Source organism: Salmo salar, chromosome ssa02, assembly GCF_905237065.1.
Source record: "Salmo salar chromosome ssa02, Ssal_v3.1, whole genome shotgun sequence".
Taxonomy (NCBI): Eukaryota; Metazoa; Chordata; class Actinopteri; order Salmoniformes; family Salmonidae; genus Salmo; species Salmo salar.
The window spans coordinates 29,097,155-29,123,191 of NC_059443.1; the positions used below are offsets into that span (position 1 = coordinate 29,097,155).

At 41.9% G+C, this 26,037-nt stretch overlaps 2 protein-coding genes across 2 annotated transcripts; one reads left to right on the top strand and one right to left on the bottom strand.

Annotated features, from left to right (window-relative positions):
• The first annotated feature begins 7,406 nt into the window (after positions 1–7,406).
• rwdd1 (RWD domain containing 1) lies at positions 7,407–16,973 on the top strand. Its single transcript, XM_014159151.2, has 6 exons — positions 7,407–7,629; positions 8,052–8,117; positions 8,315–8,445; positions 13,409–13,691; positions 16,095–16,157; positions 16,279–16,973. The coding sequence occupies exons 1-6, from the start codon at positions 7,557–7,559 to the stop codon at positions 16,389–16,391; spliced, it is 729 nt and encodes a 242-aa protein (XP_014014626.1). The 5' UTR covers positions 7,407–7,556; the 3' UTR covers positions 16,392–16,973.
• Positions 16,974–17,424: 451 nt separating this feature from the next.
• Positions 17,425–25,197, bottom strand: LOC106579313 (amine sulfotransferase). Its single transcript, XM_014159130.2, has 7 exons — positions 24,743–25,197; positions 23,394–23,555; positions 21,343–21,551; positions 20,850–20,976; positions 20,506–20,600; positions 20,209–20,389; positions 17,425–19,504 (listed from the first exon to the last, which is right to left on the bottom strand). The coding sequence occupies exons 1-7, from the start codon at positions 24,768–24,770 to the stop codon at positions 19,380–19,382; spliced, it is 927 nt and encodes a 308-aa protein (XP_014014605.2). The 5' UTR covers positions 24,771–25,197; the 3' UTR covers positions 17,425–19,379.
• Between the last annotated feature and the right edge of the window lie 840 nt (positions 25,198–26,037).

Sequence of the window (26,037 nt, forward strand, 5' to 3'; positions counted from 1 at the left end):
TCACCTGGAATGCATTTCAATTAATAGTTGTGCCTTGTTAAAAGTTAATTTGTGGAATTTCTTTCCTTCTCAATGCGTTTGAGACAATCAGTTGTGTTGTGACAAGGTAGGGGTGGTATACAGACGATAGCCCTATTTGGTAAAAGACCAAGTCCATATTATGGCAAGAACAGCTCAAATATGCAAAGAGAAATGACAGTCCATCATTACTTTAAGACATGAAGATATCTAAAATTTCAAGAACTTTGAAAGTTTCTTCAAGTGCAGTCACAAAAACCATCAAGCGCTATGATGAAACTGGCTCTCTTGAGGACTGCAACAGGAAAGGAAGACCCAGAGTTACCTCTGCTGCAGAGGATAAGTTCATCAGCCTCAGAAATCGGTAATTAACTGCACCTCAGATTGCAGCCCAAATAAATAAAGTTCAAGGAACAGACACATCACAACATCAACTGTTCAGAAGAGACTGTGTGAATCAGGCCTTCATGGTCAAATTGCTGCAAAGAAACCACTACTAAAGGACACCAATAATAAGAAGAGACTTGCTTGGGCCAAGAAACAAGAGCAATGGACATCAGACCGGTGTAAACCTGTCCTTTGATCTGATGAGTCCAAATTTGAGATTTTTGGTTCCAACCGCTGTGTCTTTGTGAAACGCAGAGTAGGTGAATGGATGATCTCTGCATGTGTGGTTCCCACCGTGAAGCATGGAGGAGGAGGTGTGATTGTTGGGGGTGCTTTGCTGTTGACACTGTCAGTGATTTATTAAAAATTTAAGGCACACATAACCAGCATGGCTACCACAGCATTCTCAAGCGATACGCCATCCCATCTGGTTTGTGCTTAGTGGGACTATCATTGGTTTTAAAACAGGACAATGACCCAAAACACACCTCCAGGCTATGTAAGGGCTATTTGACCAGGAAGGAGAGTGATGGAGTGCTGCATCAGATGACCTGGCCTCCACAATCACCTGACCTCAACCCAATTGAGATGGTTTGGGATGAGTTGGACTGCAAAGTGAAGGAAAAGCAGCCAACAAGTGCTCAGCATTGGTGGGAACTCCTTCAAGATTGTTGGAAAAGCATTCCAGGTGAAGCTGGTTGAGAGAATGCCAAGAATGTGCAAAGCTGCCATCAAGGCAAAGGGTGGCTACATTGAAGAATCTAAAATATAAAATATATTTTGATTTGTTTAACACTTTTTTGGGTACTACATGATTCCATATGTGTTATTTCATAGTTTGTAGAATGTAGAAAATAGTAAAAATGAAGAAAAACCCTTGAATGAGTAGGTGTGCCCAAATTTTGACTGGTACTGTATGTGATTCACTGGAATATCTGAGAATTTATTGTCTGTCAAAGAAGCCCACATTGTTTGATACAGTTGATAATGTCATGTGTTTTGGCTGTGGGCACCTTCGCACTGCATAGTGAGTGTAACTTTTTATTTGAGCAGCACCCATGCTAAGTTTTTATGTAAAAAATGTTTGCTTTCAATTTATTTGAAGGGTATGTAAAGAATGTTGATTTTTTTTCACTGAATGTTGTAATTGTTCAAAATGTAGTTTGAACAGTAAGGACCAGTTTCATTGATGTAGAAAAACCTAGTCTTGGACTAAAAAGCACTTAGTTTCAGTTGATTGCTCAGTTCTTTTTTAAGGAATAGGTTTAATCTGGGTCCTGGAAACTGACCCTCAACTTTTAAATAATCTTACTTTTGAATTAATGATAATGGAGATGAACATACTTTGTGTATTTGTATATTTAATTCAGTTTACAGTGAATGTGTAGGAAGATAATGTAAAGGTAAAAATTGATTGTCATAAATCAAAAAAAAATTCACACACACTCAAATCATATTTTATTCGTCATATGCACAGGATACAGGATAAACGGTGAAATGAAATGCTTACTTGCGAGCTTCCTCAACATTGTAGAAATAATAAAATGAGCGGTAACACTACAGCACTCCAAAATACTATGTCAGTAATAAAAAAGTAGTTAAAAAAATAAGTAAAACATATATATATATTATGTCAGTGTACTGTTATATTTAAATATTTTTTTACCTTTATTTAAAAAGGCAAGTCAGTTAAGAACAAATTCTTATTTACAATGATGGCAGTCACTATTAACCCACTGTTAACCCACTGTTCCTAGGCCATCATTGTAAATAATGGCCTAGGAACAGTGGGTTAACTGCCTTGTTCAGGGGCAGAAAGACATGTTTACTTTGTCAGCTCGGGGATTCGATCTAGCAACTTTTCAGTTACTGGCCCAACACCTGCTGCCCCTACAAGTAGTAAGTGAATAGTGACTAGTTAGGAGCAAGGTAGAGCGGTAAATAATAAATAGGTGTGTGTGTGTGTGTGTGTGTGTGTGTGTGTGTGTGTGTGCAGGGGCGGAAATCCCAGGGGGGACGGGGGGGACACGACCCCCCCATCCTGGGAAAAATATGATTTGTCCCCCCCAATATATCACTGTAAACATAACTATCTAATTTAAATAATATTTCTAATACGCAATTGTGCTGATTATAGACACTTAATAGCTCGTTTTTAAGTTTCAAAAGATTGCGCCCCCCCACCCTTTGCCTCACAATGGTTTGATCCACTGCCAGTTCCTTAGTTGGCAAGGTAACAGAGGGTTCGTATCTACTGTAAATTAGTGCTTCAAAGTCCCTGTGATAAGGTTAGTGATAAACTGAAGTCCAAACTGAACAGAACTACACTCTGTTCTACGATTGTCTTAAATATATTTAATGGTCTTGTTGCAAAAGCTAAATTGTCGCAAGGGAACTTTTATTTATTTATTTTATTTCACCTTTATTTAACCCGGGTAGCAAAGATTATAGCAAACACCACTGAAACGGAATTGGTGCCTCGCTAGCTTTGCAAATTCAGCTATTGTTGGAAGCTGGCCAATATGAAACAAACGATTAAAATGACAAAAGGTTGCAGCATATGTTGTGTAAATGGTGAACTCATACAGCTGTCAACTCTTGTCACTGCAATCCGTTTCACATTTGCTAGCTACCTTTTAGATCGAAGCCCATATAGAATGATAGAAGATAAGATGGTAGAAGCCCATCTCCTACTGTAAATAACCTGCACACTGTGTGTGTGTGTGTGTGTGTGTGTGTGTGTGTGTGTGTGTGTGTGTGTGTGTGTGTGTGTGTGTGTGTGTGTGTGTGTGTGTAGCCAGCCAGCCAGGTAGAAAAATGGCAGAAAAAAGACGGACATCAGAGTATTTTTCAGTATACCAAAACGCAAAGTAAGAACCCTAATAGCCTAATATCTCAAAGACTAGTTGATAAAATGTTCATAAGAAAGAAGTGAAATACTAATGGAAATGTTTCACAATGATGTCATTAGGCAGAGCAGGCAACAGATGGCACACAGACAGCAGAGTTGGGGACAGATATGCAGGGACAGACTGGCAGAGACAGGGAGTCTCAGGTAAGTTTGTTGAGTCTTTGTTTGGCAACATTATGAAAGGTTCTCAATTTTTTTGACTAGTAAAATAGGAACATAATTGGAAAATGCCATGGATACCCCACTCTCAACTTAAACTGGTGACTGAACTAAGATTTGTTAAAGGCAATGGTATTGCTGTTGTGATTAGTTGTGTAGTTTTGGGTACCGGTAGTTAGGAGTACGGCAAACACCTTATTTCCTTGGTTCCTCAATATACATTTACCATATTACAACGTAGGCTATGTGTTACAGCATTACTTTTGGTGTCCCCCTCAGGAATTGCTCTTGAGAAAATTTAATGTAATTGTCCCCTCCAAAGTTGATATAAGATTTTCGCCCCTGTGTGTGTGTGTGAGAGGGAGAGAGAAGTGGAAGTGGGAATGCAGAGATTCTGTGCAAATAGTCTTAAGGTGCAGGTGGATGGCAGCCAGGGGTTAGCTGTTCAACAGTCTTATGGCCATGAGGTAGAAACTGTCTCTGATGCTCTTGTACCGCATGCCAGGCGGTAAGGGAGTAAACAGTCCATGTCTGGGGTGGCTGAAGTCTCTGGCAATCTTCCAGGCTTTCCTCAGACACCGCTTGGTGTAAATTTCCTGTAGGGCTAGGAGCTTGCCCCCAGTTATGGACTGGGCAGTTTTCACCACCCTCTGTAGACCCACGGTCGAGGGCGGTGCAGCTGCCGTAGCAGGCAGTGATGCAGTCAGTCATGATGCTCTCGATGCAGCTCCAAGGTCCCTAGAGGGCACTATTATTATCCTGACGTCAAATAATAGCGGCCTCTAGAGGACCTTGGAGCTGCTCTCGATGGTGCATCTCTCTCTCTCTCTCACACACACACACACACACACACACACACACACACACACACACACACACACACACACACACACACACACACACACACACACACACACACACACACACACACTTTCACAATGGCCTTTCTCATTTGGTTAAAAGTCCATCCTCTTTCCTCCATCCTCTGTGACCTGGAAACCGATAAGTGGTTGAGTGGTCGAGGAGAGTGCCAATTCATTAGTAAGCAAATGGAAGAGTGTCCTCCCCTTCTCGATAGCCACCTTTCGTCGGAGGTTAGTCGTGTATCCTATCTGTAGTCCTTCGCGGAAGAGTTTTGAAATCTGCCACAATCCCTTTGAATCAGCTATTGTTTTCTCAAAGGACAAAAGCATGTAAACATTTAAAAACGATATGCTACTTATCCTTTTATCTTTAAAATGGCTTGCACAGCTAGCTACATTTGTTTTTATCACTTTACACATTTATTTTACGATTCCACCGCTGTAAACACAATTTGCCTGATGACGTGCAGTGGAGAAGGACTGTCTCATTTCAAACAAGCACATTTCCGTTCACGTTCCCTCTCCTTGCCTCCTCTCCTCTCCTCGATTACCTTTGACTTTTTTTAAACGGAGGGGACAGAGGACCAGTGGTATAGAGGTGGTATACTCAAATTTTGTCCCAAATTTCCTAAATTATAAATCCCATATTGGTCTTTCACAGTCAGGCCAACCCAAGCTGTACTGTGCATGTAGGCTAATAATAGGCCTACTATTGAAACAGATAAATTAGGCTGTCAACTGAATCATAAATTCACAGGTTTCTGTGAAAAGTCATATTTTTGTAATAGAAAAACCACAACATTTGATGTTCTAAGTCCATAACAATGCTTAAACCAATTAAATCAAATTAATTTTTTTATATAGCCCTTCGTACATCAGCTGATATTCTCAAAGTGCTGTACAGAAACCCAGCCTAAAACCCCAAACAGCAAGCAAAGCATGTGAAAGAAGCACGGTGGCTAGGAAAAACTCCCTAGGAAAAACTCCCTAGAAAGGCCAAAAACCTAGGAAGAAACCTAGAGAGGAACCAGGCTATGAGGGGTGGCCAGTCCTCTTCTGGCTGTGCAGGGTGGATATTATAACAGAACATGGTCAAGATGTTAAAATGTTAAAATGTTCATAAATGACCAGCATGGTCAAATAATAATAATCATAGTAGTTGTTGAGGGTGCAACAAGCACGTCCGGTGAACAGGTCAGGGTTCCATAGCCGCAGGCAGAACAGTTGAAACTGGAGCAGCAGCACGGCCAGGTGGACTGGGGACAGCAAGGAGTCATCATACCAGGTAGTCCTGAGGCATGGTCCTAGGGCTCAGGTCCTCTGAGAGAAAGACAGAAAGAGAGAAAGAGAGAATTAGAGAGAGCATATTTAAATACACACAGGACACCGGATAAGACAAGAGAAATACTCCAGATGTAACAGACTGACCCTAGGCCCCCGACACATAAACTACTGCAGCATAAATACTGGAGGCTGAGACACATCATGAGACCAGTTTTAAGGCTTGGGAAAAATGTAATCATTTTTTATTTCTGAGTGTAGTTACCCTTTAATTCAAGTGTGCAGGCACCTAGCACTGTTTGGCTAGCTTGTTTCTGTAGCACATGAGATGGAGTTTGCAAAACAAATGACCACTGGATTGATGCAAATAATCATGATATCATTCTGTCAGGTAGGCATTGGCTACTTTGTAGCTAGTTTTTGGGAAAGCCTTTCCATCTACCAGAAGAGAGTTAGGCCTATCATTAGCATTGCTATATTTTTCCTGTTCCTTAATTGTTTGAAACCTGGACATTTTACTTCATATTATGAAGCAGGTCTTACCTTTCTTCAAGTAGCCTATAGCCAAAATCCCACCATAGAAACATGGAGGCAATCATTTTATAAAGACTTCCTCATATGCGTTCTGCTGTTCTGTTGGTTTTCTTTCAACTTTCTTTCATTGTCTAGCAGCCAAAGGCATTATCCTAGTCGTGGGGTGTCAGTTGTTGATGTGTGCAGAGGGTCCCTGGTTCAAGCCCAGGTTGGGGCGAGGAGAGGGACAGAAGCTATACTGTTACACATGTGCGCATTTAATAAAGGTGTTTTCCTGCAAATTGCATTTAGGAACATTTGCGTGTAGGCCTTACTGCTGTGTGCACATTGCTGCAACTAAAATATGAAGAAATAATAGTTTATCAACATTATAAGCTAAACATTCTGATCTGTTCCATCCGTTTTATTAATTGATACGGCGTATCCCTCCATTACTTTGTATACCCAATGCCCACTGAAAAATAAGTGTGTATATGGTAATACAGCGTATACCCTCCACTACACCACTGCAGAGGATGGAGGAGAGAGGATGCAGGATTTGAGCAAACCAATTGCAAAAAGGCCAATGACTACAGTATGAAGGAAAAGGCCAATGTCGATGGTCCTTTAAGAATTTACTAGACTAAAATAATATATTGAAGAAAAGTATAAAAAATGTCATACATGATACAGAACGAATAATACTAATGAGTAGATAATAACCTAAGATGTTTGAACAGAAAATGTATCCGTATTTAATAGATATAATTGCATAATTAGTCATTCGATTAGTAAACTTTGTCAAACCAACCTTCTGCGATTCAGAGTGAGAACTAAAAAGGATTGCCGATGTAGTCGATCAACAGTGGGCCCACGGACAGATATTTCAGTGGATGCATAAATGTGAAGCATCCGGTTGGCGTTTCCACTCACTACCAAATGTAGTAGTGAGAGGAAGCCCACTGGCGCGCAGTGGGAGAAGATGGAACGAGATGTATTTTGGCCGACATTTTGCAAATCTTCTCATCAATTAAACATTTGATCTCAATGCAGTTTTCTGTTCCCAAAACTAGAATATGTTATGAACAGAACGGATTAAGTATTGTAGACTTCGCCCTTTGTTTTACAAAATCACGCTGTTTAGGAGTGCAAAGGCGAATTGAGGTATGGCACACGTGCACTTCACAGAGTAGGCGTTCCCTAACGGAAATTGGCAAAAATATACTAGAACGCGCCAATAGGATATCGCTAGCGCATGCTTGGTTCTGCCCACTATGACTAATTTGTTCCTATTGGAAACGACAAGCTGTGGTCTATCTCGGTTTTATAAAAATCTTTGGTGGGCCCTTCTGCTTCGAGCACGCACACGTCTGTGCCCGGTTGGATAACTTTGCTAGCTCATTGATGGACCATAGTAGAAGAAAATGACAGATTACGCCGAGGAGCAGCGAAACGAGCTGGAAGCTATAGAGTCAATTTACCCGGACTCGTTTACAGGTGAGTTTTCTGCGAGTCTGTCTCGGTTGGTTTCCAAGCTGGAGAACGCTAGCTAGCTAACTCAGGTTAGCAGTGTGGTGCCAATTTAGCTGGCTAGCTAGTTAGCAAGCCAACAACCCTGAACATCTAGGAGAAATTGTCTTAGCTAACGATCACATAGTGAAACGCCCTCGATCACCACACACTCAAAGTTAGTTAGCTAGTTCAACAAACTCAACTGCACTGACAGTGCCACACATCTTACCATTCAGGCTCTCCAGTAGGTGAGTTGATCATGGTTAACATCTTCCACTTTTCAATAGCGAAATTATTTTAGAGCAACGGGATCCACTTTCTGTTCGAACTGTTTGCTTTTCGTTAATTTGCATGACAATGATGTGACTGCTGTGCTGACTTTAATATTTGTTTTGGCCCTCCTGTAGTGCTATCAGAGGTGCCCACCAGCTTCACCATCACTGTGACATCGGACGCAGGGGAAAACGATGAAAGTAAGCAGTAACCTAACCTATCACTCTCTTGCCCGAGTCTTGTGTAGCTCTGTTGGACTACACTAGCCTGGTCCCATATGACATGACAAGTCAGTCGAGTTGGCTAATTAAAGAATTTACGGATCTGGGACCTGGCAATCGTTTTATTATATTATTGTTTGTTTATTTGTCAACCTAATGCTTCTGTGTTATTGTAGCGGTTGAAGTGACACTACAGTTCACCTATGTGGAGAAGTATCCAGATGAGGTGCCACTGTGGGAGATCTACTCCCAGGAGAACCTGGAGGATTCAGACGCAGAGGGCATCCTCACCTTACTGCAGCAGCAGGTCTGTTACACACCGTTTAGTCACTGTAATTAGGCTTCTCCAAGCTCTGATGCTGCTCATGGTCATTAGCAGCTTATCAAACTTGCTAACTGCCTGGTACTCAGCACTCTATTGTCCCTCAAATCACTCTGACATCAATGTAATCGGAAATCAAATCAAACACTTCATGAGACCCCATGAGCTCATGGTGCGCAACATTTCTATAGGCTATGCAATTGCATGAGAAAACAGTGATGGCCTCTTAAATAGAGGATCCCATTAGCTTTCTATAGGCTAGGCCTACTATATTTATTTCTCAACCTTCTTAATATTAAGCACATTGCTTCTCTTTAAAACAGGAGTATAGCCTACCTGGGTGGCATGAAAATCAACCACGGGAAAAGCGTCCTCCATTAGCATAGATGACATGCTGCCCCTGTTTCGAGACAGGTGCATAATGGTCCATTCCAAAACAAATTTCACATATATTATTTAGTATATGTTAACACTAGATTAAATCAAGAATAGTGTGATGGGTGACAATATTAGCATATCACTTGTGAATGATAGTATCACTTGTGAATGATAGTATCACTTGTGAATGATAGTATCACTTGTGAATGATAGTATCACTTGTGAATGAGATATTATCACTTGTGAATGAGATATTATCACTTGTGAATGAGATATTATCACTTGTGAATGATGTGGTAAGATGGCTGACGTTTTACATGCCCGTAACCAATTGTGCTATTTTATTTGTAACTTATTTTGTACATAATGTTGCTGCTACTGTCTCTTATGACTGAAAAATAACTTCTGGACATCAGAACTGGGATTACTCACCACGAACTGGAAGAAGCTTTTTCCTTTAAGGAGTCTGACGAGAAAGATATACTACTCTCCCGGAACAGGCCCAGATCCCAGACATTTGTGTGAAGAAAAGAGGACGCTGATCGGGCTGCCTTTTGAGAATCCGTAGGCAAGCGAATAAACTCCCACTGCCATCAATTGCACTTGCTAACATGCAATCATTGGAAAATAAAATTGATAACTTACGATTATCCGTGACATTAAGAACTGTAATATCATATGTTTCACTGAGTCGTGGCTGAACAACGACACGGATAATATAGAGCTGGAGGGATTTTCAATGCACTGGCAGAACAGAGAAGCTACGTCTGGTAAGACGAGGGGTGGGTGTCTTTTTGTCAATAACAGCTGGTGCGCGATGTCTAATATTAAAGAAGTCTCGAGGTATTGCTCGCCTAAGTTAGTGTGGCTTACAGCTTATCATAAGGTACTCTATCTACCAAGAGTTCTCATCTATATTATTCGAAGCTGTCTATTTACACCACAGACCGATGCTGGCACTAAGACCGCACTTAACCAACTCTATAAGGCCATAAGCCAACAAGGAAATGCTCACCCAGAAGCGGTGCTCCTAGTGGCCCAGGACTTCAATGCAGGCAAACCTCAATTAGTTTTACCAAATTTTTACCAGCATGTCACATGTGCAAGCAGAGGGAAAAAAAAAAAAACTCTAGACCACCTTTACTCCACACACAGAGATGCATACAAAGCTCTCCCCAGCCCTCCATTTGGCAAATCTGACCATACTTCTATCCTCCTCATTCCTGCTTACAAGCAAAAACTAAAGCAGGAAGTACCATTGACTCACTCAATATGGAAGTGGTTAGATGACGCGGATGCAACGCTACAGGACTGTTTTGCTAGCACAGACTGGAATATGTTCCGGGATTCATCCAATGGCATTGAGGAGTATACCACCTCAGTTATCGGCTTCATCAATAAGTGCATCGACGACGTCATGACCATACGTACATATCCCAACCAGATGGATTACAGGCAACATCCGCAACGAGCTAAAGGCTAGAGCTGCGGCTTTCAAGAAGCGGGTCACTGATTTGGACGCTTATAAGAAATCGCGCTAAGCCCTCAGACGAACCATCAAACAAGCAAAGCGTCAATACAGGATTAAGATTGAATCCTATTACACCGGCTCTGACGCTCGTTGTATGTGGCAGGGCTTGAAAACTACAAAAGGATACCCAGATGCGAGCTGCCCAGTGGCGCGAGTCTACCAGACGAGTTCAATGCCTTTTTTTGCTCACTTCGTGGCAAGCAACACTGAAGCATGCACGAGAGCACCAACTGTTCTGGATGACTGTGATAACGCTCTCGGTAGCCGACGTGAGCAAGACCTTTAAACAGGTCAACATTCACAAAGCTGCGGGGCCGGATAGATTACCAGGACATATACTCAAAGCATGCACGGACCAACTGGCAAGTGTCTTCACTGACATTTAAACCTCTCCCTGACTGAGTCTGTAATGCCTACATGTTTCAAGCAGACCACCATAGTCCCCGTGCCCAAGAAAGAGAAGGTAACCTGCTTAAATGATTACCGCCCCTTTGCACTCACGTGTGTAGCCATGAAAGGCTAGTCATGGCTCACAAACAGCATCCTCCCGGATACCCTAGACCCACACCAATTCGCATACCGCCCCAACAGATGACGCAATCACACTCCACACTGCCCTTTCCCACCTGGACAAAACCTATGTGAGAATTCTGTTCTTTGACTACAGCTCAGCATTCAACACCATAGTGCCCACAAAGCTCATCACTAAGCTAAGGACCCTGGGACCAAAGACCTCTCTCTGCAACTGGATCCTGGACTTCCTCACGGGCCGCTCCCAGGTGGTACGGGTAGGTAACAACACATCTGCCACACTGATCCTCAACACTGGCGCCCCTCAGGAGTGTGTACTTAGTCCCCTCCTGTACTCCCTATTCACCCACGACTGCATGGCCAATGACGACTCCAACACCACCATTAAGTTTGCTGACGACACAACAGTGGTAGGCCTGATCACTGACAAAGATGAGACAGCCTATAGGGAGGAGGTCAAAGAACTGGCCGTGTGGTGCCAGGACAACAACCTCTCCCTCAATGTGAGGAAGACAAAAGAGCTGATCGTGGACTACAGGAAAAGGTGGGCTGAACAGGCCTCCATTAATGTCAACGGGGCTGTAGTGGAGCGGGTCGGGAGTTTCAAGTTCCTTGGTATCCACATCACCAACGATCTATCATGGTCCAAATACACCAAGACAGTCGAAGAGGGAACAACAAAACCTTTTCCCCCTCAGGAGACTGAAAATATTTGGCATGGGTCCCCAGATCCTCAAAGTTCTACAGTTGCACCGTCGAGAGCATCCGGACCGGTTGCATCACTGCCTGGTATGGCAACTGCTCGGCATCTGACCGTGAGGCGCTACAGAGGGTAGTGTGTACGGCCCAGTACATCACTGGGGCCAACCTTCCTGTAATCCAGGACCTCTAATAGGCTGTGTCAGAGGAAAGCCCATAAAATTGTCAGACTCCAGTCACTCAAGTCATAGACGGCAAGCGGTCCCGGAGCGACAAGTCTAGGACCAAAAGGCTCCTTAATAACTACTTAAAATGAAGGACCTTTTATCTGCTTTACAACGGGTGTAGAACCTAACTGGCATACATACGCAACGCATGAGTTTCAGTTTTGGGGAAGATCATTTTCACCATAAAAATGCACCTTTATAATAAAAGTATTACATGCATGATTGCTTTTGTATTCACTTTTGGGAGTTTTTTTTTCATGCTAATGGAACATTTGCCGTGTGCATTGCTGCGCTTATAATGTGAAGAAATAGCCTTTTTTAAGCTAAACATTTTTTTTATATACTAGTGGTTGTATTCATTTGGGCTCTACTGCATCCTACAACTGTCCCGGACTTTGTTTGGAATATTTATTTCCCCGCACAGAATAGGTCAACTTTTGTACTATGGGGGATAGTAGATTGATATAGGCTAGTGCTTTTGCTGTTTGCTAGGCCTACTCATCTTGTTGGCTGACGAAAAGTAAATGTGGACAGTTGTTCCAATATCTTCAATATGCTTCTCGGAATTTGATAAGGATGCGCGCAGTTGCGTCCCAGATGTGTCTGTCTTCACTTGTAGCGAAGAGGTGCTTCGGCACGCAGCAGGTAAAAGTGAATTATTATATGCAGCCTAAGGGTATAATAGCCAAAAGGCATGGATTTCTTTAGGGGCATTATGGCCACACAGGATGCAGCTGGGAAATTCGAGGCATTATCAAGTGCTTGTCAAATTGTGAAAGAGACTGAAGTGTGTGTACAGCCTACGCAAAAAACAAAGTGGAGCTCATGCCTTTTCATGCGACTTTTTTCAAATCATCATTAGTCGCGTCATGCAGCTTTAGAATGTATTCAAAATCTAAACATGTAGCCCAACGTTTGTATCACAACTAGTTACATAAATAACTCTAAATTAAGCATATAGGAGTACCTGTTTCTTTTGTTAACCGCTCATCACAGAATAGCCGCATGTGCGCGCTCCGTCAAATCATTTGGAGAAAATATCCCGTTTTTATTGAGCTTTGTTCAATTGTATTCTTCATACTATAAAATAATGCCACGGGATTCTTAGTAAATGCTAAACTAACTAGTGTAGCCCACAGCCATATGGCATAGCCAGATCAGGGCCTAACATAAGGACAACTCAGAGTATGCTATTCTGTTCTTCTGAAATAGACTACATTTTCTTCATATCATATTTCTTTAGACCAGTCTAAAATGAATGGATTTATTGTGATGGTGAAGGCTATATTACATGGATTTATTATACTTTTTAAAATGTGGATGTTCCAAAGGTCTGCGTCAGTGGATTGTAGGCTATGTGTGGAAGACAGGAGATGCTAAATGTGTTAATAAACGGTCAATTACCGTGAGTGAGATCGGCAGCTATTTGCTTTACAAACAGCCCTACTTACTGTCTGTCTGTTCCACCATCCTCGCCTTACTGCGGTTCTGTATGTTTGTTTGTCCGTCTGTCTCTCTCGGCCTGTCTATTCAGCCTTACTCGGCAATGAGAGGGCTTACATCTGTGTTTTTATTTTTCTAGGCTGAGGAAAACCTTGGAATGGTGATGATATTCACCCTAGTTACAGCAGTTCAGGACAAACTGAATGAATTAGTTGACGAGATAAAAAACAGAAGAGAGGAAGAGAAGAGGCGAAAAGAGGAGGCGGCGGAGGAGGCTGAGAAGGTGCTCTTCCAAGGAACAGTAGTCACCATCGAGAACTTCCTGTCATGGAAAGCCAAGTTTGAGCTGGAGATGGCTGAGTTGAGGAGGAAACGGCAGAAAGAGGAGGAGCAGCAGCAGGCTGGAAAGATTAAACTCACAGGTATGTGTATACCCCCCCCCAAACCCCTCTTCATCCCCAACCAAGAGCCATCTGGATTAGGGTTGAATAGTGGGAACCTGGTTACTGAGACTTACTGGGATTTACAGCCCAAAACCACTCCCTTTTCCCAGGATAAATAACTGTGAGACACTGGTACATCATATAAATAATTTAATATAAACAGCTTGGCGTGAAATGGAACTATTAAATGATATGCAAAGTCTAAATCTGGCTTCTCTATGGCCTCTGTATGATAACTCATCAGTGCTCAGTGTGGGGACAGACAACCCATCTCAGTATGGAGCGCAGTTCACAATGCATGTAGACCAATCATCTCATGGTCAATTTTCTTCTAGTGATAGGTAGGTGTTATGGGAATTTTTAATCCCAATAATGCATTTAATCTTTAACCAATTCAACGAGGTTTCTAAGACCCTTGATTCAGTAATAATTGGGCAACGTCTCAGATTTTATAAAAAAGGTTCAAAGATCTTTATTCATAAGGGCTCTCAAGTAAAAAATGAGGACTCAGTCCTTTTATAATACACACATACATTCCTATCTTTAGACCACTCACTTCTCAAACAACCAGTACTTTTCCACTAACCACAAAGAACCATAAAAGTTGTCACATTCTTCAAGGCTTTCACCTCCCCTGTTGGGACCCTCTTGGTTTGAAACCCTCTAATGATTTTCTATTATCTACTCTACAACTTCACTCTGTTTACATCCCTACTAAAGAATATAACATCATAGTATTACAATACTAACAGATCTACCCCCATCCTGGTTTTATCTTCTCATAATTATCAAACATTTCCCCCATCTTACAATTTCAGAGTGGAACACTTAAGTCATTATCCTAACGGTAGGCCTACATTTGTCGCAGCATAGTCTATGCTACAGTAATAAAGACCTGCTCTAATTTACCCATCAACATCTGGTTTTCAGGGGTCACCCAATTTTTTTAAATTTTATTTCAGCTGTGGTTTTAAAACAGCCTATCACTTGAATATCATTGCTTTAAATCAGTGCACTCTCTCTCTCGCTCTCCATGAACTCTATTCAAATTGCATCCAAAATAGATAATCCTGTTCTAATGTCCTAGCCTACCTTTTTCAGGTCATAAATTCAATGCAGTATTAGCCTTATATTTAGCTAATTAATGATGGGTTATGCATAATAATCTAACTTATAGCCTCTGTCTCTTGCGCAATAAGCATGCATGGGTCCGCCGCTGGCCTCTCTCCTTTCCCATGCAGGAAAAGCTAGACTAGAATAGCTTGCTGGACATGATTTTTCATAGCATTTCTTATACCAATAGATTATTTTAAGAGGGACGCAAGCTCTTGTTTGCTGAAAGTTGAATACAGCAGCCAATAAAACTCACGGGTAGTTTGAAATAAGTCAATGTGTGATGCCAGTAGGATATAGCAGTTATTTGTTCAGACCCATAACCATTCAATCTTTGTGAAGAGAAGTGAAAGCCTTCTGCATCTAATTCTAGTCCTGTATTATTCAAGGATGTCTTCAGAATGATAACTTATTTAACTGTTGATTCATTCCTTCCTCGCTTTCAACAATGTAGGTAGGTTAACATTTGGGGATATATTATGAAAAGGTATATGCGTCAGCCTACTAATTATACAAACAGACCCTATTATATTTCAATCAACTTTGTAGGCCACGTGCTGCTCATTAAATGTATTTTAATGTATGGCTCATCAGGCTTGAATTTTCAATCAAAGCTCTAAACAAATCCAGACAGGCCTATTTATATGCTTTGATGTTTTTGAATGGCACTTATGGTTTTGGCGGGAAATACCGGGTTACCGGAAGAAAAGTGATTTATTCTCAGGATGGAACATTTTGTAAAATACCAGGAAAATATTCAACCCTAACATGGATGCTACATCTCTGCCATCATGTACAGTAAAAACATAAACCCAAGTGCTTCAAGTTTCTGCATTTCTTTTATTTAACCAGGAAAAGTCCATTGAGTCTCTTGCCAGGGAGACCTGGCCAAGAAAGCGGCAGCAGTTTTACAAAATGTGAAACACGATCCGGCCTACAGGAAACATTTACACTCCTCCTGAACATTGTTAGTTACATGCATCTAGTGCACAGTAGGAAAAGGTAGTCTTAACTTGGTAATGGCCCTGGGGACTTTAAGTAGCAACCACCTTGAAGACCATGTCTGGTAACTGCTAGTGGTGAAGGAGAGCATGCTACAGAGGTAGAGGGAGGTTGCCCAGAAGGACTTTATATGAACACATACCAATGTAGCTGTCAGTGCATGTAAAGCGAGGTCCAGCCCACCATTTGAAACAAGGTTCAATGGTTGAGCGTCTTGGCATTTGTACATGATTAACACTTTTTTTTTTTCTCCCCTCTCTCTACCAGGAAAAAAGCTATTTGAGACCGATCACAATCTTGACACATCAGATATACAGTTCCTGGAAGATTGTAAGTATAGTGGAGTGATACAACTGTAGTGTGTGCATGTCTAATTTAAGAGCAGTATGGTGATTAGCGAGGGGGATCTGTAAAAGGTTGTACAATAACTTTGCTCTTTCCTCCCGTTCAGCTGGAAATAGTGTTGAAGTGGACGAGTCCCTCTTCCAGGACCTTGAGGAACTCGACCTGGATGAAGATGACCCTGACTTTGACCCTCTGGCACTGGGCAGTGATGAGGACTGAACTAGGAAGAAGAAAAGGCAGACCTGTTTTCAAATACTATTTAAAATACTTTGAGCATTTGCTCTAGCCTGCCTGGAGTGCCAGATCGGTGGGGATTGCAGTGTTGTGACTATTTTATTGGTTCCATGTGCTTGACAGGCGCAAATCAAGCCCAGAAGAAAGCATTTGAAATTATTTCAAATAGTATTTGAAACCAGGTCCGGTCCCAGATCATCTTTATTGCAGTCACGCTGTGTTGCACAGATTCAGATCCCTCAACGCCTGGAGAAGTATTTAGCATCTCAGGAACGACATCAATGTGATATAGAATTCTTCTGAGATGCGCAGCACGACTAATATTTATGACTTTGAACGCAACCGATACTAACAGGAGGGGATCATCACAGGAAGGGAAGTCACTGTATGTAACCAGGCCCAGAGAAGAAAGACATCCAGTAACACCCACATTTATGTTCTAGACATGAACTATAACTCCAGTTGGCTGTAAACACAGAATCACCTCAAGGCATTTATACGCCCTGGTCAATGAATTGATTTATACCCTGATGCCATTAAAGATGCACTATGCAGACATCTCCGCCATTTCCTGGTCGCAAAAATTCTAGTTTGCTTAATTTCAGTTTGTGACAAGACAAGCAAGTATAGTGTAGAGAATCATTGTACCATCTAAACTGCTGTGAAATGTCTCTTCCGTAAACTGGTGTACAAAACTGAAAGATGCAATAATTAAACTTAAAACAGGAAGCATAGAAATAGTGCATATGGAACAGATCTACTGCTTCATAGACTTGCTTTCAATGAGAATGAAAGATCTATAATTTGCATTTCTGTGAATTGTGTTGAGTACTTTTCTTGGATGTGGGAGACTAAGGACTTTACATTGCCATCACTTCATCTAGATAATAGGGAATAAGTGCTTGCCGGCTTGGAATTCACAAGGCAGTTGTAGAAACCCTGACTTGCCCACAGAGGGCAGCGGAACATAACCTTGAATTCACTGTTTCCTTATTCAATCACATACAGCTAAAATGAGTCAAGACAATTGCTCTTTATATATTTCAATTCTTTAAACACTTTTTTATATACACATTCAAAACCGACTGAAACCATGTGGGTACAGCGTTTGAAGTTACTGTACACTTGCCAAACTATTTTTCCCTCCTTCAAATAGAAAACAATTGACATATTGTTTTATAGATACTACAGTGAACCTAAATGCAACAATTTTACTAAGTTACAGTTCATATAAGGAAATCAGTCAATTGAAATTCATTAGGCCCTAATCTATTGATTTGCATCTGTTGGTCACATACCTTCAAAAGAAAAGGTAAGGGCGTGGATCAGAAAACCAGTCAGGATCTGGTATGATCACCATTTGCCTCATGGAGAGCAACATCTCCTTCGCATAGAGTTGATCAGGCTGTTGATTGTGGCCTTTGGAATGTTGGCCCACTGGGACACGCTGTCATACGTTGATCCAGAGCATCCCAAACCTGCTCAATGTGTGACATGTCTGGTGAGTATGCAGGCCATGGAAGAACTGGGACATTTTCAGCTTCCAGGAATTGTGAACTTCCTTGCAACATGGGGCTGTGCATTATCATGCTGAAAAATGAGGTGATGGCGGTGGATGAATGGCACGACAATAGGCCTCAGGATCTCGTAATGGTATCTCTTCATTCAAATTGCCATCGATAAAATGTAATTGTGTTTGTTGGCCGAAGCTTATGCCTGCCCATACCATAACCCCGCCATGGGGCACTCTGTTCACGTCGGCAAACCCCACACAACGCCATAAACGCTGTCTGCCCAGTACTTTTGAAACCGGGATTAATTTGTGACGAGCATACTTCTCCAGTGTGCCAGTGGCCATCAAAGGTGAGCATTTTCCCACTGAAGTTGGTTATGACGCCAAACTGCATTCAGGTCAAGACACTGGTTGGGACAATGAGCACAAAGATGAGCTTCCCCGAGACGGTTTCTGACAGTTTGTGCAGAAATTCTTTGGTTGTGTAAACACAGTTTTATCAGCTGTCCGGGTGGCTGGTCTCAGACCATCCCACAGGTGAATAAGCCAGATGTGGAGGTCCTGGGCTGGTGTGGTTACACGTGGTCTGTGGTTGTGAGGTCAGTTGGACGTACTGCCAAATTCTCTAAAACGGGGGAGGTGGCTTATGGTAGAGAAATGAACATTCAACACCTCTGGTGGACATTCCTGCAGTCAGCATGCCAATTGCACACCCTCAACTTGAGACCGGTGGATAGATTAGATTAAGGGAAAATGCTCACCAAAAGGGATGTAAACACATTTGTGTACGAAATTTAAGAGAAATAAGCTTTTTGTGCCTATGGAAAATTTCTGGTATCTTTTATTTCAACTCATGAAACATTTTTGTTCGGTATAGCTTATTAAGTTATCTAGGGTAACTTGTAACTCTAAGGCAGGGTTTTTTCTGGATCAATAATGGGCTTAAGTGGTGGGCGTGCAGAGGTCTGAATTTTAGAAAACATTTTAGAGGTCCTCATTTGCCGTTTTAAAAGCACATTCCCTGTGATTCAACATATTCTGCCATGGAGCCGAGAAACATTTTCAGTATTAAAGCAAATTTCCTGCAATTCTATGGATTTTGCGATGGCTAATTCTGTGTTCTTTTGCTCAAACAAAATCTGTACTGCTAAATTAATTGTTTGGGGATTTTTCAATTGTCCCTGACTGTCAAGCTTTTATTTAGGTGACTGTTCGTTCTCAAAGATTCTATTATGTAAGGGATAAATGCCACATTCTGTACATTATAAACAAGTATTCAACAATGCTGTGGAAAAATAAAAAAATACAGGTCATTTAAGTTCACTCTGAAAGCGTTTTTCCATCCTGAAAAAAAAAGCTGTTATTTTTACACTGTTTGGACTTAGGTGACCCCCAAAAAATGCTTAGGGGGGCCGCCCAAGGACTTAAAAAAATCCCTGAAAGACGTGACTATGATTTCATCACGTGGCACTATTGATGTCCCACGTAAAGGAGAGGGGCAGGTCCCTCATCTTCTCCTGGAAGACACTATCAAATCTCTCACTCTGTGCAACAGTGAAATGGTTCTTCCAGTCCCCAATGGTCCCTGTCAGAGTGTAGATGGAAATCAGTCAATAATGTAAAAGAGTATTAAAGGGCAATTCCACCACTTTTCAACGTCATTTTAATTATCTCCAGCACAATACGTGTACATATGTGAAAATGGCACATTTCTACATTTCGTATAAAAACATCTAAAGTTAGAAAGTTCTACCCGATAACATCAAACACTGAGATTCGTGGTGACGTGGGGAGCAAGAAAATACCCTCCCTCTGGCTAGAAACTTATTGTAAATCACAGTTTCTTACTTTTAATCCTACCCTGTGATGTGACAGATAAAAGAACAATAGGACCTTAGCTTTTTAACGCGCCGTTTTCACATATGTAGACACTGGTATGGTTCTAGAGATCATTAATATGAGGCTGAAAAGTGGCGAATTTCCCTTTAAGAGAAATTATCAATTTAAATTGTCCTTTAGGTTTGCACAAATTATAATCCAGATGGTTGTATATCTATTGGAACATTGGTTCAGTGTAAATGTGTGGGGGCCTGGTGTTACAAGTATAGTACTGTAAGCCCTTTGTGATTGCCCTTGGCTTGAGTAAGGCTGAAATAATATGCAGCTTGTGCAATGGTCTCTCTGAATCACACACAAAAAAAATCCTCATACCAAAGTGTATTGCTAAGGACACAGGCGACCATTCTGTTATCACGTTATATTATGACTTACAAGGTGTGACGTGCATACCTTTCCTCATAAATGTGCCCTTGTTGTGGTCAAGCAGGGAGTCGGGCATCGTCTTATAGTTAGCCTGTGGGTTCTGTTTCATGGTTCTAAAGGTGCTGTGTTCCACCACACTGGCCATCTGCTCCTCTGTCAAATCCTTCCCTAGAAACCTGCACATCCTCTCCACCACGGAGCGCAGGTCCTGCAACACACACACACCGTTTATGCTTTGAGACTCATGTAAACTCACAAGCCAACTCCGAGTACAGGACAGGATGGACAAGTAGATGGACAGGTAGGTTTTGCCACTGTTGGTACCTTGATCATCTCTTCATATGTGATGTACAGGAAGTTCATGTTGTCTCTATTAGCGTACCAGGTCTTGATGTGCTCAAACCAACAGTTCCCAAAAACTGCAACACACACAGCAAAGACTCAAATGGATACTTCATACACAGCCTACCACCATGAAAGCACAGCTGAACCTAAGGATACTACAGGCAAAAGTGTTTAGAAGGCTTTCGACATCATTAATTTAAAAATAATCACAATTAAAGCGTTGTTGGCTGGTGCCAGCTCCCCATAGAAAAAATACTTCGCTTTGCACATCATGTACGAAATGCATAGTCCTTAACAGGACCAACGGCTCACATTCGTCTTACCTTTCCCTTCCATGAATTTCTCAAAGAAATCATTGAAGTCCTTCGGCGTCTCCAGCATGGCTGCATATTTGTGGAAGTGGTAATAGGACACGAGAACATCCTTAGGGTTTCTGGCCACATAGATCACCTTAGGGAAGCAAGGTCATACTGCATATCAATAGATTGACTATAAAAAACTATATCAATATCAGTAGTAATACTTTAATGAAAGTAATCCTGAAGGTAATGACGAATAGTGATAGACTTCGGGTAACATTTAAAGCCTGCAGGTATTATGCATTCTAAGACTTATAATAAGCATGTATACCGACCATTTAGAGTATTGAGATATATAATATATTAAAATCCTTAAGGCATTATAAAGGCTCATACATAAGTAATAAAGCATTATACCTGCAGGCTAACACCAGTACCAAAGTGCTAATTATGCTAAGTGCTAATACCACAGAATAATACCCAAGTGTTACCAAAATGATCCATGCACTCCACAGACCTTTCCCCTCTTTTGTCTGACAGCGAGCGGCATGAACTTGTACTGCAGGTGGGTGACCCGTAGCCTGGGGGAAAGGGTGGCGTTAAACTCCTTCTCACTGCCAATCAGCTCGATCCATGGGACGCACTGTGCGTTGAGATGCTCTGTGTTTGGAGTGACGTCACCTTTGGCTTCTATCAGAGTCAGAATCTGCTGCATCCAGATCGTCCCTGTCAATCACAGCAGAGCGGACACTGCAGGTCACCCAGAGGTCATTTCAATTCAATTTAATTTAAACATGAATTGTCCATGCAGGGACAATATGGCAAGTCAGTCCTACCATACAATGTACAATACTGGATAGCTTGGCCCTTTCACCTCACTGCACTACCTTGATTTGATAACACCCACACACTGTTTTACTGACAATTCAGGGGTTATTTTGATGGGGGGAAATGTGAACTTTTGTTTCTCAGGGATTCTACACTACATGACCAGAAGTATGTGGACACCTGCTCGTCGAACATCTCATTCCAAAATCATGGGGCATTAATTTGGAGTTGGTCCCCTTTTGCTGCTATAACAGCCTCCACTCTTCTGGGAAGGCTTTCCACTAGATGTTGGAACATTGCTGCGGGAACTTGCATTCATTCAGCCACAAGAGCCTTAGTGAGGTTGGGCACTGATGTTGGCCAATTAGGCCTGGCTTGCAGTCGGCGTTCCAATTCATCCCAAAGGTGATCGTTGGGGTTGAGGTCAGGGCTCTGTGCAGGCCAGTCAAGTTCTTCCACACCGATCTCGTCAAACAATTTCTGTATGGACCTCGCTTTTTGCACAGGGGCATTGTCATGCTGAAATGTATTGTATGCTGTAGCATTAAGATTTCCTTTCACTGGAACTAAGCCTGGCCCAAACCATGAAAAACAGCCCAATACCATTATTCCTCCTCCACCAAACCTTAGTTGGCACTATGCATTGGGGCAGAAAGTGGTCTCCTGGCATCCGCCAAACCCAGATTCGGACTGCCAGACGGTGAAGCGTGATTCATAACTCCAGAGAACGTGTTTGCACTAATCCAGAGTCCAATGGCGGCAAGCTTTACACCACTCAAGCCGACGCTTGGCATTGCGCATGGTGATTTTAGGCTTGTGTGCCACTACTCGGCCATGGAAACTCATTTCATGTCGCTCCCGACGAACAGTTTGTGCCGATGTTGCTTCTAGAGGCAGTTTGGGACTCGGTAGTGAGTGTTGCAACCGAGGACAGACGATTTCTACGTGCTACGTGCTTCAGCACCCGGCGGTCCCATTCTGTGAGCTTGTGTGGCCTACTACTTCGCAGCTGAGCCGTTGTTGCTCCCAGACATTTCCACTTCACAATAACAGCACCAGCAACTCTAGCAGGGCAGAAATTTGACGAACTGACTTGTTGGAAAGGTGGCATCCTATGACGGTGCCACGTTGAAAGTCACTGAGCTCCTCAGTAAGGCCATTCTACTGCCAATGTTTGTCTATGACGGTTGCATGGCTGTGTGCTCGGTTTTATACACCTGTCAGCAACGGGTGTGGCTGAAACAGCCAAATCCACTCATTTGAAGGGGTGTCCACATACATAGTTTATATAGTGTATTTGAATGTGGACATTGCCTACCGTCACTTGCTACTCCTGCCCTGATACGGTGCTTATGGGACATGGTGTCTGTTACACTTTAATCTAGCCTGGTTTAACCATTGTTTTCAGCCAAGGGGAGAATAACTGGGCATGCAGCATTCCACTTAATATATGCAGGCAAGGTTCTGCGCAGGGAGATTTGCGAAAATACCAGTTTTTGGCTTAAAAACTAGGACATTTCTTTCACTTATCTGGGCTGCTGGACTGATATAGGTCGAGAACAGAGCCCACTAACAGATAAGCAAAGTAAACTCACTGAACGAGATCTACTCAGTTGAGCTGATAAACTGTGTTAGAGGACCTTATAGGAAGAAATGAAAAGAGCTATGCAGGCATGTTTTAAAAGCGGTAAACATCTGGGTATTCTAGGTAAGTATATCCGTGCTGTCTCCAGTACTCACCTGACTTGGGATAAGTGACGGCGAATATGTCTGAGTCTCGGATCTCCAAGTTCTGGATCTGGTCGACCTCGTCGGGAGAGTGGACCCCATTGATCAGGTTGAAGTTCCGGTGAGGAACCAGCATATAGCCCAGAACCTGGGGATCAGTGAAATCCAAAGGATCTGAGAAGACAAGCAAAAGCCCACTCATTCAAACAGTCTGGATCTATGCATGTAAGCATTAACGCACAACAGGGAATAAACATACACCTCCAGCCGTGTGAGAAGGCACGAGGCCAAAGTCCTACTCATCTAGAGTTGAAACGCTGTGCTTGATTAGACACAATTCTGAAATAAAACACCAAAAAAGCCCAGTAAATAAGGTTGTTATTCCAAACAAATGTTTATATAGCTATCACAGGGAGTCAGGAGGAAGCCAAGTGGAAATGTTTAAAGGGGCAATCTGGGATTGGAAAAACAACTGGTAAACAGCTGAGGGTTGGGGCTGGAGAAATGTAAACATAAACAGAGCCATGGATGCAAGGACTGACCGTTAATGATATCAAAATGATAGTTATGAAACCATATAGGTTTTGTTTAGAATAACATTGTTTACAAACAAGATTCTATTTTGGGTTCTGCTAGGGTAAAACAGTTAACCTAAACTCATGAGGCATTTAAAAGTAATATTCTTCATGAAGCAATGGCTACATGCCATTAACTCAAAAGTCCTCAAATCTATGTAACAATCCCAGATTGCCCCTTTAACAAAAAGGAGACATTGAATAACACTCAAGTACCTAGCAACAAAGCCTGGGCACAAAAAAAGTATTCCTATGAAGGACTAGCAAATATTGCAGTAAATATAAATGGTGGGTTTGCTGTGCAGCAATGCATTTCTATCTGTAAATCCTGGAGGGGCAGAGAGCATGTTGTTCTGTTCACAGGCTGGTCAATCACAAATGAAAAAAGTAGCCAAGTTTGTGTCCATCAAGGTCAAGCATTGTCCACCATTCATGGTCCTCTATAATCCTTTCTATGCTTACAAGGTGAGACAGATCTTGCATGCAACAGTGCATAATATATATGCCTGTGGAAAGTAATGTACACTTCAGATATGCAAACATGTCTCACAGAGGTTCCAAATATGAATACAACAACAAATAATTACGCAGCTATGTATTACACAGAGAAAACCAAATAATGACTTGTTTCTAACTATGCCACTCAGATTATGGTATAACATTAAATTAACATGATCAAATGGCAATACAAGGGTAGGCACTGTATTCTGCAGTAGGCAATATAGCAACCTCTTTGAACTCCAACTATAACTCCACGCACTGCACAGAGCGCGCAGTATTCCCTACCTGTCATTGTACGGGTGGAAGTTGTCATTGTATGCCAATGTCACAAAATCCACAGTCGGTGTAGGCTACTATGAAATCCTTGGCCCCAGGGAGTTTCTTGCAGTCAATTCACAACTATTCTCAAAAATAAGGGTGTATGATGGCTAGCCGGCAGAGCGAAGTAAAATTCGCTCTGTGTGCAATGCGCACCCGAATATCCCCTACTGTCCCAATAGAAGACACGCGGAAGACAAACACACGTTTCCGCGGGGGGTTTTTATTCACGTCGTGCTCGAGGAATACTGATGGTTTATACAATTTAAGCGCGTTCGCAGCAGTAGGGCATTTTTGTAACCTTGTCCCCAGGGCCAGGCTGCGCAGGCGCACCTCAGATTGATTCGCGCTTTTTAAACATAGCGTTTCAGAGTCCATGCAATGTGGCATATTTTACATCCCCCATGACCGACGAGAAACGGGAAAACGATTTTGATTAGGCTACAGTGGAAATCCGGTATTCTTAACTAGTTTGTTTTACTGAGAAAATTAACTGAGAAACATTTTTGTGAGGCCAAATACATTTTTGTTTTGTCAACATGTTGCGCACTCACTCCTGTGCAACAGAGGTAACACCACGTCCTAGAGTGTAGTGGCGAAAAATAATTCTGGGGCTGTAGTCTTTCCTGTTCTGGTAACCTAACCAGGTAAAACTCGGGACTTTATACGGTATGACGTGATTAATCTGTTGTAAAAAGGTTTAATATGGGCTATGATGGGACCAGAGTTTTTATAATCAGGTCACATGGTTTAAAAAGACGAATGTCATTGGGGAAGATGAAAACACTATCAAACTGCAGCAATCTTGTACTTTACATATTAGTTATATTTTAAAGAAGGACTAGGGTTGTTTCCCATACACAGAGAAAGCAACATGATTGTACAAAGCTTTCTGTATGTGGGTTCGTTACATCATGTAGTTCCGCCCTATGCAACTCTAGGTCTAATTAAACATTTACTCAGTCTGTTAGGTTTATCGATTAATTCCAGTTAATCATTCTGGATTGAAAAAGTTTAGGTAGTCTAGTCAGTCCATTTGGAATATAAACCACATTTGATCCAATTCACATTTTCACACAAACAAATTGACTAATAATACACAACGTTGCCGCTTCCTTCAACAAAATAGATTATGCAGCTGCAGCCATTAGTAACCTACAGTTGATCTGACTGAAAAATTATATTGTTTCCATGCAATACAACATGTCATATCGCTAATGTTTAAGTGTATAGGCTGATACATTTATGGAAGAGTTTTTGCT